Genomic DNA, 12,056 nt, shown 5'->3' with positions numbered 1-12,056 from the left:
GCTCACACTGAATGTACTTTTTAATGAGCTGTATTTTCAAACAACAGCTGACTAAACTTCCACCTGATAGTAAGTTTTCTTTTCCTTGCCACATTTTTAAGTGTTGGTGTTTTCCCCCATCCATAGGTCCTAATGCCCCAAGCCAAGTTCCACTGGTTCTTCTTGAGGATGTATCAAATGTGTATGGTGATGTAGAAATTGATCGTAACAAACATATACATAAAAAGAGGAAACTAGCTGAAGGAAGAGAAAAAACCATGGTAATTCTTTCAGATATGATTATTAACAGATTATATGTTTATGTTTTGCTGGAAATGAGTCTTTGTAAAGTACAGCTTTTGATCTGAATTGATAAAGCTTAGGTCTTTTCATTATAATTACTATATAAATCAGTGGTTCTCAGCTAAGGTGATTTTGTCCTCCCCAGAGACATATGGCAGTATATGAGGACATTTTTTATTTCCACGGTTTGGTGGGAGGATTTGCTATTAATATGTACCATGTAGAGGCCAGAGATGCTGCTAACCATGCCACAGTGACCAAGACAGGCCCGTGACAAGGAGTTGTCCAGCCCAAAAGGCAAATGTGGGAAAACCCTAATATGTTAGTTCTACCTGTTTTGACAGCATGGTGTCAATTAAATGTAAAAAGCAAAGCCACCTGAACTACATTGAACATCTAGATAGGACGCTATGCTGAGTCCTGGCCTCAGAACGGAAAGTGCTTGAAGTGTACCAGCTAGGAAGTAATTACAGCCCACGGGGATGTGTCAGAAAGGTTTCATGAAGGAGGTCAGCATTTGAAATCAGCCTTGAAGGATATATAGGGTTTTGAGATTTGCAGTTGAGGTAGTGGGGGAGGGGGGTGGAATTTGTGAAGAGTAGACAGTTTGCACAAAGATGCAAGAGGCCAGAGAATGTGAAGAACCACTGGTCTTCTGATCAGGCCAGGCAGCAGGCCTGGGCAGGGCAGTGATTTCTAAGCACAGGAAGCCTTTCAAGAAAAGCTTTAGTGGAGGCCTCGTGGAGATGCTCTAGGTCAGGAGTCAGCATACTTTCTCTGTAAAGGAACGGGTAATAAATAGTTTAGGCTTTACAGCCTCCACAGTCTCTGTTGCAGCTACTCAGCTCTGCTGTTACAAGACAAAAAACAGCGATAGACCATAGTAAACAAATGAAGCGGCCATGCTCCAGTAAAACTTTATTTACTAAAGGAGGATTTGGCCTTCAAATCATAGTTTGCCAATCCCTGCTTCAGGTGAAGTAACTGAGGGGAGCCCAGAGTGTCCCCTCTCCTCCTTCCAGACCCCTCACCACTTCTTCAGCCCCTAAATAACATTTACTAGACCCGGGCATGAGGAGATATGTGCCTTAAGATCACTTGAATCTAGGGGCACCTGGATGGCTCAGTTGGTTGACTTCAGCTCAGGTTACGAGCTCACATTTCATGAGTTCAAGCCCTCCATCAGACGCTGTGCTGAGAGCTCAGAGCCTGGAGCCTGCTTCAGATTGTGTGTCTCCCTCTCTCTGCCCTTCCCCTGCTCACATTCTGATTCTCTCTTTCTCTCAGGAAATGAATAAATATTTTAAAAAATTTTTTTTAATTTTTAAAAAAAGATAAGTTTAATCTGATGTCTTTGTAGATTGTATAAGATAGAATGGAACATGGAAGATCAAGCCCTTCTGAAGGCTTTTAAGGTTACTAAACCTTATGATAAACTCATTTGTTTCCTAAGGAAAATTGTACACATGCCCTATTCTGCAAATTTCAGAAGTTGAGAGATGCTTTCAAATCCAAACCTGCACCCCACTTTGAGAACTGTATGCCAACCAGACTTTTCCTAGATGCCCTCTAAGTCATGCTTTAAAAAGATTGCTAAGGCTGCTAGGTACCTACTCTTTTCTTCTTGGCTGACATTCCCAGGAGGGGTAACACGTTTGCTCTCCCTTTTGGTTTCCGTGAGTGTGTGGTTTATCCAGGTGTTTCACATTAAGGCCATGGATACCCTTCCTGCCATGTAGATAATAGGTTGTAATAATAATAGTTTTAGTTAAAAGCAATGACATGTCCCATATAAATCAGTATACATAACCTGTCTCTGTCAGTCTGTTTCTCTCCGTCTCCAGCACTTCCTGCCTGTCCAAGGCATCCCAGTCTTCCGTACATCATCACAGGGTCATCCTCTCGTCTCCCTGCTTGCCCTCTTGCTCCCTACTGTCTCTTCTCTTCCCAGCAGCCTTAGTGATGTTTTAAAGACATGAAGCAGTCATTACGCCCTTGCTTTACCACCTCTAGCGGCTTCCTATCATGCTCTGATAAAAATCCAAACTCTTCACTTGGCTCCAAAGCAGTTACTGAGCAGGCCTTTGATGCTGCAGACACGCTGGCCTCCAGTGCTCTGAGCCCCTTGCTGCCCCTGGACCTCTGCCACCGGCTGTGCTCCAGGGTTGGAGTACTTCTCTCTGGCAGGCTGTGTGCTAGTCTCTTAGCTCTTGGCCCAGACATTTGTCCCTCTGCAGCCTCCTTGAAATGCTCACCCGGTTTTCTCTTTCTATTACTCTGTTTTAATTCTGCATAGCCCTTATTGCTATTGACCTTGTCTATTCTTTGCTGGTTTACTGTCTGTGTCCCCTGATTAGCTCTGTACAAGCTTTGTGGGGCCATGGACATTGCCCATCTTGTGTCGTGGACATCTGGACAGTGCCTAAGGCACAGCTAGTAAATGAGTGAATACCCACTCTTCCCTCTTGAACTTGGTGTTCAGGCCATGGAATAGCTATTTAAACCCTCTGGCCTTCTGATTCCTCCTTCTGTTTGTCACCTGTCATGTGTCACCTGGCAGGCCTTCCTCTCATACTCTGGCTCTCCAACCAATCTGAGTTTCCATCTATTTTTGTTTTTACTCTCCTGATTTCCTCCTGGTTTTCATTCTGTCCCGCAGCCTGCGCCCCGCTCCCCCCAGGTCGATGTGTGCCATCACAACAGAGGACATACCTGATGGCCCAAAGCTCAGCTTAGTGACTCATCTTGTCATACTCACAGTGTTTTGTGTCTTTTAATAACCATCAAAAACTTGGGAGATTTCTCACAACAGTATCTGATATATTGGCCCCTGACGCTGGCACAGTTTCGGAGTGGGGCAGAGGCTGCCCACTTGAGATGGACATGCCACGTGGCTGCAGCTGGGGGCTGTCCTCTCCTGTGGGCAGTAAGTTCTCCAACCGCACACATTTGTGTGTTCCCTTGTAATCAGGATTCTTGCTTACAGCCTTCCCTCGGAACTTCAGAGGGTACTTTTGCATTTCAAAAGTAATTTCTCTAAATTTTAGAAACTGTTTAGAACTCCATACTATTCCCACCACATCTGCGGTCCCATCCATAAACTCCCGATCTCATCTTGATGCAGGAATGTTTTCTCTAAGTTGTAACACCAGTGGATACCCATTCATATCTTGTTAGATTGGCAGCATGTGGCAAGGAGCTGGACCCTGAGAAGATAGGACGCCTCACAGGTTTTGATTGTGAAAGGGATGTGGGTATGTGTCATTACTGAGGGAGGATAAGAATGGCAGCTAAATAGAGTGAGTAGGGAGGGTCCCTAACCATCAGGAATAGCAGGAGGATACTAAGGTCTGAAAGAGGGGGAGAAAGGTGGGAGGGAAGGATTTTATTTTTCTGAGATTAGCTTGAGGAATGGGATTGTTAGCTAAAATATTTGTACATATTTTTAAATGATCATCATGATGTAAAAATCTGCAGGGAGAATTTAATTTGGGTCATTAAAGTGGCAAAATAACTTAGGTGGAATAAGAGTCAGGAAATTCTCTGCAAAATAAAATTAAATGGAGAGGTTTTACCTTTACTAGTTTTTGGCAAAATGTCTGACCATGCTCACTGGCACTTAACAACATTTATAACAACTCTGAGACCTTTCTTTTCTTTCACTAAGTATTCCTTAAGATGAAGAGCAAGAAAAGTAGGATTCTGTTGTAAAATAGAGAAGGCATTAATAGATAAGTATTATTAAGCATAAGTAACTCCTGGCCGACACCCTGCATTGGGGAAGCAGAGTCAGAGAGAGGAGTGACCATGGGAGAAGGTATATCTAGGGAACAAAAGATAAGTAACTAATTTCTCTCAGTTCTCAAGACATTTGGGCTTTATTCCATGACCTGATAAACTTATTTGGAAGCAAATTAAATGATGTCACATAGTAGGGGGGAAAAGTAAACTATAAAACAGATACTACTTAAGCTATATCTCTGAATGTAAAAAATCTGATTTGGAGCTTTTATAACATTGATCATGTTTTTAAACTTTTGAAGGTTTTAATGCCATAGCTTTACTTGAAAGCCAACATACGCTTAGAATTTATCATCAGAAAAACATAAGCTTAATTTTTAAGGTAAAAATTGAATGTGTAAGAGTGAAAAGATAGAACATTTATATTAATTTTTAAAGCCAAATTGTTAAATTCAAGAAATTATACTCATGATGGTATCCTTTGATGTAAAATCCGTATAGTAATCAATTGGTGGCAATAAACATAATAACGTGCCAGTACAGCTGACCCTTAAACAAGGGGGGATGTGTATAACTCCTGCTCCCCCAAAACTTAACTACCAGCAGCCTACTGTTGACCAGAAGCCTTACCTACAACATAAATAGTTGATTATTCTATATTTGGTATGTCTTATGTATTATATACGGTATTCTTACAATAAAGTAAGCTGGAGAAAAGGAAATGTTATTAAGGAAATCATGAGGAGAAAATATATTTACACTGCTGTACTGTAAAAAATGCATGTATAAATAGATCTGTGTCACTCAAACCTGTGTTGTTTAAGTCACACCCGTGTGACTGTAAGTTAATCCTGTTCTTCGCCTTCTGTAAACAGAGTTCAGACGATGAAGACTGTTCTGCAAAAGGAAGGAATCGTCACATCGTAGTCAATAAAGCAGAGCTTGCTAACTCCATTGAAGTGCTAGAAAGCTTTAAGCTGGCCAGGGAGAGCTGGGAGTTGCTCTACTCCCTAGAATTCCTTGACAAGGGTAAGGACATACTGTTGTATTGGTGCTGTTTAATTTTTACGTAAGGTCAGCGTGCTAAAAACATGATGCTTGAAATAAGACATGGCTAACTAAATTGATTACAGTAGTTACGCGTTTTATATGATTCTTTTTTGAACAGGACATCTAATCAGTTTTTAATCAAATAACCATTTACCTCTTAGCTTCTACTATGAGTGTTTTTTTTTTTAAAGTTTGTTTTGAGAAAGAGGGAGTGCACAAGCAAGCAGGGGAGGGGCCCGGAGAGGGAGAGAGGAAATCCCAAGTACTGCCCAGTCAGTGTAGAACCCTATGAAGGGCTTGAACTCATGAATCGTGAGATCATGACCTGAGCCAGAATCAAGAGCCAGAGGCTTAACTGACTGATCCACCTAGGTGCCCCTACTCTGAGAGTTTATTATAGTTAGGTTTGGGGTGGAGTGTCAGGCAGAGTTTTTGGTCTTTTAACATTTGTATTGTTGGCCTCTTTTTCTGCTGGTTTGTTTGTTTTGTGCTTTTAGTTCTTCTGTCTACTGTCTTGTGTCTGCCTTACTTTGTGTAGCCAAACATACAAAAGGTAATGCTGTTTCCATCTGCATTAACTCCATTGCCTGAAAAACTCACACTGCATAAAGCTTCTTTTCCTTTGAGAATAGCCATAAAACTAGGGGTAGTTTTACAGTAAAACTAGGGGTAGTTTTATAGTGATTAAGTATTTCAAGGGCAGCTGGGCAGCTCCGTCAGTTAAGTGCTACACTCTTGATTTCTGCCCAGGTCATGATCTCATGGATCCTGAGTTCAAGCCCCGAACTGGGCTCTGCTATGACCACATGGAGTCTGCTTGGAATTCTGTCTCGCCCTCTCTCCCCACCCTCCCCCAACACGTGCATGTGCTCTCTCTTTTTCTCTCTCTCTGATAGACTTTTTTTTTTTTAAAGTATTTCAACATTACTTAGAAACCACTAGCTCTTCGCTAACCAGTGTATCTTTACTATGGTTTGGAACCAAGGCCTTTACTTTCCTTCCGGCCAGTGGAGCTTCACCCCTTGGCCCCCTTGCCTCACATATGTGTACAGAACCCTTGGTCAGGTGTGTCCTATCACTTCCATTTTTTCTGAATTAAATATAGCATCACTTGGTTTCCTCTGGTGGCATCTAGAATTGTAAACATGTATGTGACCTTGACCTTTGGAGGGGCCTTTTTTTGTTGCTTGGGCAAAAATTAAGTTTAAAAAGTGAATAGAACTCTTAGTGTTATGTCTTTGTTTTCTTAACTGGGTGAAAATAAAACAATACCTTTTTCTGAAGTGAGCAAAGTTACTTACAAGATAAATGAGATAATATGTGAACTGCATTTTGAACAGTTCTTGGGATATGGTATGTGCTTAATAATTGTTGGTGCCTAATAAAAATACTGCTTGTGTTTTATAGTCTAACTTTACTATCTAATTCAAATTCTAGACCATTGTTAGTTGAAATCAAAGTCGATAGTTGCTATCCATTTTTAAGTAGTTTGTCTCTGTTGTTTTGATGGGTTTGTTTTATTTTCTGCTTCTGTGTTAACATGTTTTTGGTAAATTTACTTTTGAATTCTCAGAATTTACAAGAATTTGTTTGGCATGGAAGACAGATACTTGGCTTTGGTTAAGAATATTCCTCACTGATATGATCATCTATCAGGTAACGTAACGTACGTTTTAAGTTCCTGTGTCTGTAAAGGATAGTTATTTTTGTGAACCGATTGTGGCATGCAAGGTGTGTGTGTGTGTGCCTTCTGTAGACTAGACATGCTCTGAAGACATGTTGTGTCTTCAGTGGCAGAGGGATTATGACCCACTTTCACCTTAAAATAACTCCAAAATGATAGGCTGCATCTCTCTGTTACCTTTGCAATGCCTAGCCTCATCCCTCTGAAAGTAAGATTTTTACTTTTCAATAAAAGATGAATACTTCACACCCCTCCTTGTCTGCCCTGATGGAGGCCTTCTGCCTGGCTTTCCATATGCCTGGAACAGAGAGAGCAACTGATTCCCTAAGGGGTGCAGAGCTCCCAGCTTCCGCTGTTGAAACGGACAGGGTTCTGCTTCCATCCTACGTAAAGGAGAGCTGGCATTAGTAGTAAAATATCTATAAGAAATGATACATCCAAAGTATACTGTATCCGAAAGCTGGTGTTATTTTCTTTAGTCTTAAGAATTAATGGGCACCTGGGTGGCTCAGTCGGTTAAGCGTCCGGCTTTGGCTCAGGTCATGATCTCACGGTTCGTGGGTTTGAGCCCGCCTCGGGCTCTGTGCTGACAGCTAGCTCAGAGCCTGGAGCCTGCTTCAGATTCTGTGTCTCCCTCTCTCTCTCTGATCCTCCCCTGCTCGCGCTATCTCTGTCTGTCTGTCAAAAATAAATAAAAAACAAAAAAAAATTTTTTAAAGAATTAAGACCTTGGTCGGTAGAGCATGTGACTCTTGATCTCAGGGTTGTGAGTTCAAGACCCACGAGGTGGGGATTTGCACTTGGGTGGCTCAGTTGATTAAGCATCCAACTTCAGTTCGGGTCATGATCTCTCGATTCATGAGTTTGCTCCTCACGTTGGGCTCTGTGCTTGGTGCCTGGAGTCTGCTTCAGATTCTGTATCTACCTCTCACTCTCTTATCCCCTGCTTGCATACTCTCTCTGTCTCTCAAAATAAATAAATAAACATTAAAAAAAAAAAGGAATTAAGATCAGAGACAAAACTCTTTGTACATAAAGTACCTCCATCGAGAGCCCCCGTCTTACTTTAAGTAAATTGTTTTGATTATTGCTAAGTCTCCTCTTTCCTCTTCAGTTGATTAAGCAGAGCCACCTTATTCGGAGTTGCTTGCTGCTTGCTTAATTAACTCTGGAGATTTACTTAAATGGCAGTGTTTTTCAGCTCCTCACTGTTATCTTTCTTAGGGTCAATACAAAAAAGCAATAGCCAGCCTGCATCATTTAGCCGCTCTCCAGGGATCACTCCCTCAGCCACAGATCACGGGCCAGGGGACCCTGGAGCATCAGAGGGCACTCATCCAGCTGGCGACTTGCCACTTCGCTCTAGGAGAGTACAGAGTGAGTAGTGTGTGCCTTGCACGGGATCCTCCGATGCACTCAGCTACCTTGGGGCCTCCTCTTTTTCCTATGCTGGGCTTTTAATACAGTGCATGTTTATTTGAAATAGAGTTTTTCTGCCTAGATTTTAATCACCTAATCCGCTGATGAAAATCTTGGTTGACTCTGTTTTACTTCATTTTCTCTTTACTTACAGCTTCCCTGAAATAGACTTCAGTACTTTTCAGGTTCCATTTTATCAGAGGATGATTTTTTTTCTTTACTTTCTTATTTGGAATCTCTTTAGAGCAGAATCAGTCCTGTTGTACTTGGACAGGAGAGGCATATACTAAATGGAAAAGGGAGGATTTCCATTAGCTTATCTGAGCCTCAGATTCTCTTTCTACATGATGATGATACCTCGTGGGGTATTCCAGGAGCAGATATGTGAACAGGTCTGTTTCCTCCATGATGGTGAGCCCCTCCTCCCACAGGGTGGGGCCCCTGTTCTTTACCTTTGAGTCCCTCATAACACCTACCACAGAGGTTTGCACAGTTAATAAATGTTTGAATTCAATGATAAGCACGTTCTTTATATACATGCGTACTGTATAAATTCAGGACCACAACACACAAACTCTGATTTCTTCTCATCTTTGTATATGTTAAGTTGATTACTTTGTGATTAGTAACCCCAAATTAAGTTTTTAAACTTAAACTTTGAAATACAATGTATAATTCATCCGTAGGAAGAAACAATTAGTACGTGAAGTATATGCATCGAAAATTGAAAATACTTTTCAGCCATCATTTATGTAATTATTAGGTACCTAATGTAAGTTTCAGTGAATTCCTTCAGAGAATTTATTTATTTATTTATTTTATGTTTTTTATTTTTTTGAGACACAGAGAGAGAGTGTGCAAGCAGGGGAGGGTCAGAGAGAGAGGGAGACAGAGAATCCAAAACAGGCTCCAGGCTCTGAGCTAGCTGTCAGCACAGAGCCTGACGCGGGGCTCAAACCATGACCTGAGCCGAAGCCGGACACTTAACTGACTGAGCTACCCAGGCGCCTCGCTTCTGAGAATTCAGAAGAGAACATAAGATTTGCTCACCCAGATACTCATGTATCGTATAGAGTTAGACAGCTACACAAGCACTCATGGTCAGCATTGTATTTGGGAATATAAAATAAAGGGGTAGATTTAATTAAGCTAGGCAGACTCATTCTCTGAGGACTTCTGGTGACAGCTAGACCTCCCTCTTTGGTTTGTAATTTAACTTATTCCTGAGTCTCAGCTGCCTTCAGCTCAGATCAGCATGTCCAGATGTGAGTTTTCTTCGTTCTCCGGCCCTTAGACGTAACAGCTCTCAAATCGTGGTTGACTCTTACTCTAGCTAATCTTTTTGATTCTTCCTGTATGAAGCTAATTTCTTTGGTGTAGTGCTTTTTATTTCTTTTGCCACCACCCTAATCCATGACTCTGAACTGAGTTTTTTTGCATACCATCTTTTTTTTATCTCTAAGCTATGTTCATTGCTTTCTATGAGATTGCGGTCATCATTCCACTTAATTGAAATATTGACTTCCGAGGTGCCCAGAGTTGAGCCACGTGCTGGGGTGGAGATATAAGCAGGGTGAGGGGAACGTGGGATCCCTGCATTCAGGACACAGAATTTGAGTTACAGAGAAGAATGCAAGTATTTATATTAGACAGTTAAAGACCAGATATTAAGTGACATGCCCTAGATATATGCACAGTAGGCATTCAGGGAAGGGAGTTTTCACCAGGGTCCATATAGTCAAGGAAGGATTTACAAAAAAGATTGGCTAGAGGTAGGCTCTGAAGGATGGTGGCATGTGACTCTGGAGGACACATCCTGGCCCTCACTTGCCTGCTCTGTAACCCGGGCCACGGTAACTCACCCCGCTGGCTAACTCCGGTGTTCACGTTTTTAACTGCCGAGCTGTGGAGCTCTTGAAGCTAGAGCTTCGCAACCCTGGGGCTGTGAGTGGGTTCTGGATGTGCCAAGACACCGGCCCTCTCAGTCAGCTGTGGCTGAAGGCAGCTAGAGCCCCCAGGTTAGTGCTGCCAACTCTGAGCAGCCTTACCGGTATTTTCTGAATGTGCCAAGACTTGAAAAAGGTTGAACGGCATGGCTTACACATTGCACTTCCTCATCTGTAGACGGAGGATGAGAGTGTTGTGCCCAACACACAACATGCTCCCTAAATGGAATCTAGTTGTTATCATTAGAATTTGGACTGGTAGACCGTAGGTGATGGCTTACTCTGTGGATGGAGACCAGCCCCTCAGCGTGGCACTGGAGGCTTCCCTCGGCCACCAGCTTTGTATGTGCTACTTCCTAAACCACGCCCTCCTTCACTGAAGCAATAGCCAGCCCTTCCCCACATCTTTCTCCTCTGAAACCACCTTTTTCTCTTTTCCACATTTCAAATCATTCCCCCCTTTAAGGCTTGGGTGAAAGTAACCTTCCTTCCTGAGCCCTTTCCAGCTAGTTTAGCTTGTGTGTATTTATCTTCCGTTTTAAATTACGCTCTAAATCATACCATTTAGTCCACTACTCTGTATCCCATTTTCTCTTCATTGAGGTATTAAATGTCTTTAAGACAGGGATAGTTTTCCTTTGGATGCCGCTGTGCTGTTAAACACATTGATAGTTTAGGTAATACTTGACTAATTTTTAATTTTCGTTCTTTTGTTTTAACAGCAAAGAAGGAGTTATTATTCCCTCAAAAGTCTAGTACCTGTATTTAATCTTAGTTACTTTTTCTACATTTGCTGTTGAGCAAACAGTGACAGTACCATAAATATTCTTGAGGGGTGCCTGAGTGACTCAGTCGGTTAAGCATCTGACTTCCGCTCAGGTCATGATCTCGAGGTTTATGAGTTCAAGCCCCAGATTGGGTTCTGTGCTGACAGCTCAGAGCCTGGAGCCTGCTTCAGATTCTGTGTCTCCCTCTCTCTCTGCCCCTCCCTCACTTGTGCTCTGTCTCTCTTTCTCTCTCTCTTTTAGAAGTAAAATATTTAAAAAATTTTTTTAAAAGAGAGACTTGAGGCTGCACTGTAGACCTCTCTCTGTGTGCACACGCTGTATGCTACAACTATGTTAGTTGTTACGTTGATTTACTTTCAGTGAGAAAATTTCAGATGAGCACATTTTCATCTTATCTTCTTTAGATGACATGTGAAAAAGTCCTTGATTTGATGTGCTACATGGTACTCCCCATTCAAGATGGAGGCAAATCACAGGAAGAACCCTCAAAAATAAAGCCCAAATTTAGAAAAGGTACAGTGACAAGTTTTATTCTTATTTTTGTGAAAATGGCTTTACCCAAGGCTGGAAAATTATTTACAATTCCCAGTGACATAATGTATGATCTGCAGGGTTTGACAGACTGTGTAAAAAGTTAATCCCTTGCCAAGCTTGTCCTTGGCACTGATTTCATAAGCAGCTGCAAATCTGTCTTCCGAAGTTCTCTTCACTTCCTGAGTTTGTCATCGCTGAAGAATATCCAACAATTCCTTTTCCTAGCTTTAGCAATTCTTGGAAAAGTTGCAGATGATTAGTTAAGAAGTGTCTCCTGGCATATCCCTCTTAGGCTATTTTGAGCTTCACCTCAATGAGCACATTGATTGTAAATTTACATAAATTTAGTTGTAATGCTTATATAAGAAAGGAAGAAAGATTCACCATCTCAGTTCCTAAGTTTCCACATTAGAAGGAAGAAAAAGAGGGGCGCCTGGGTGGCTCAGTTGGTTAAGCGTGCAACTCTTGATTTTGGCTCAGGTCATGACCTCACCATTTGTGAGTTCAAGCCCTGCATCAGGTTCTGTGCCAACATAACAGAACTTGCTTGGGTTTCTCTCTTTCTGTCCCTCCCCCACTTGTGTTCTTGTTCTTTCTCTCTCTCAAAAATAA

At 41.9% G+C, this 12,056-nt stretch overlaps 1 protein-coding gene across 5 annotated transcripts in view; it reads left to right on the top strand.

Annotated features, from left to right (window-relative positions):
* INTS10 (integrator complex subunit 10) overlaps positions 1–12,056 on the top strand; it is a 32,430-nt gene that overhangs the window by 8,135 nt on the left and 12,239 nt on the right. For 4 of the 5 annotated variants that reach the window (XM_029936791.1, XM_029936798.1, XM_029936814.1 and 1 more), the window contains 5 exons: positions 127–260; positions 4,899–5,052; positions 6,647–6,729; positions 7,982–8,134; positions 11,315–11,423. In XM_029936791.1, coding sequence (XP_029792651.1) covers positions 127–260; positions 4,899–5,052; positions 6,647–6,729; positions 7,982–8,134; positions 11,315–11,423 — 633 coding nt within the window. The remainder of the gene's footprint in view (positions 1–126; positions 261–4,898; positions 5,053–6,646; positions 6,730–7,981; positions 8,135–11,314; positions 11,424–12,056) is intronic. The other variant, XM_029936802.1, reaches the window with a different exon arrangement.

The sequence above is a fragment of the Suricata suricatta genome, chromosome 1, assembly GCF_006229205.1.
Source record: "Suricata suricatta isolate VVHF042 chromosome 1, meerkat_22Aug2017_6uvM2_HiC, whole genome shotgun sequence".
Lineage (NCBI taxonomy): Eukaryota > Metazoa > Chordata > Mammalia > Carnivora > Herpestidae > Suricata > Suricata suricatta.
This window is presented reverse-complemented; position numbering and strand designations above follow the sequence as displayed.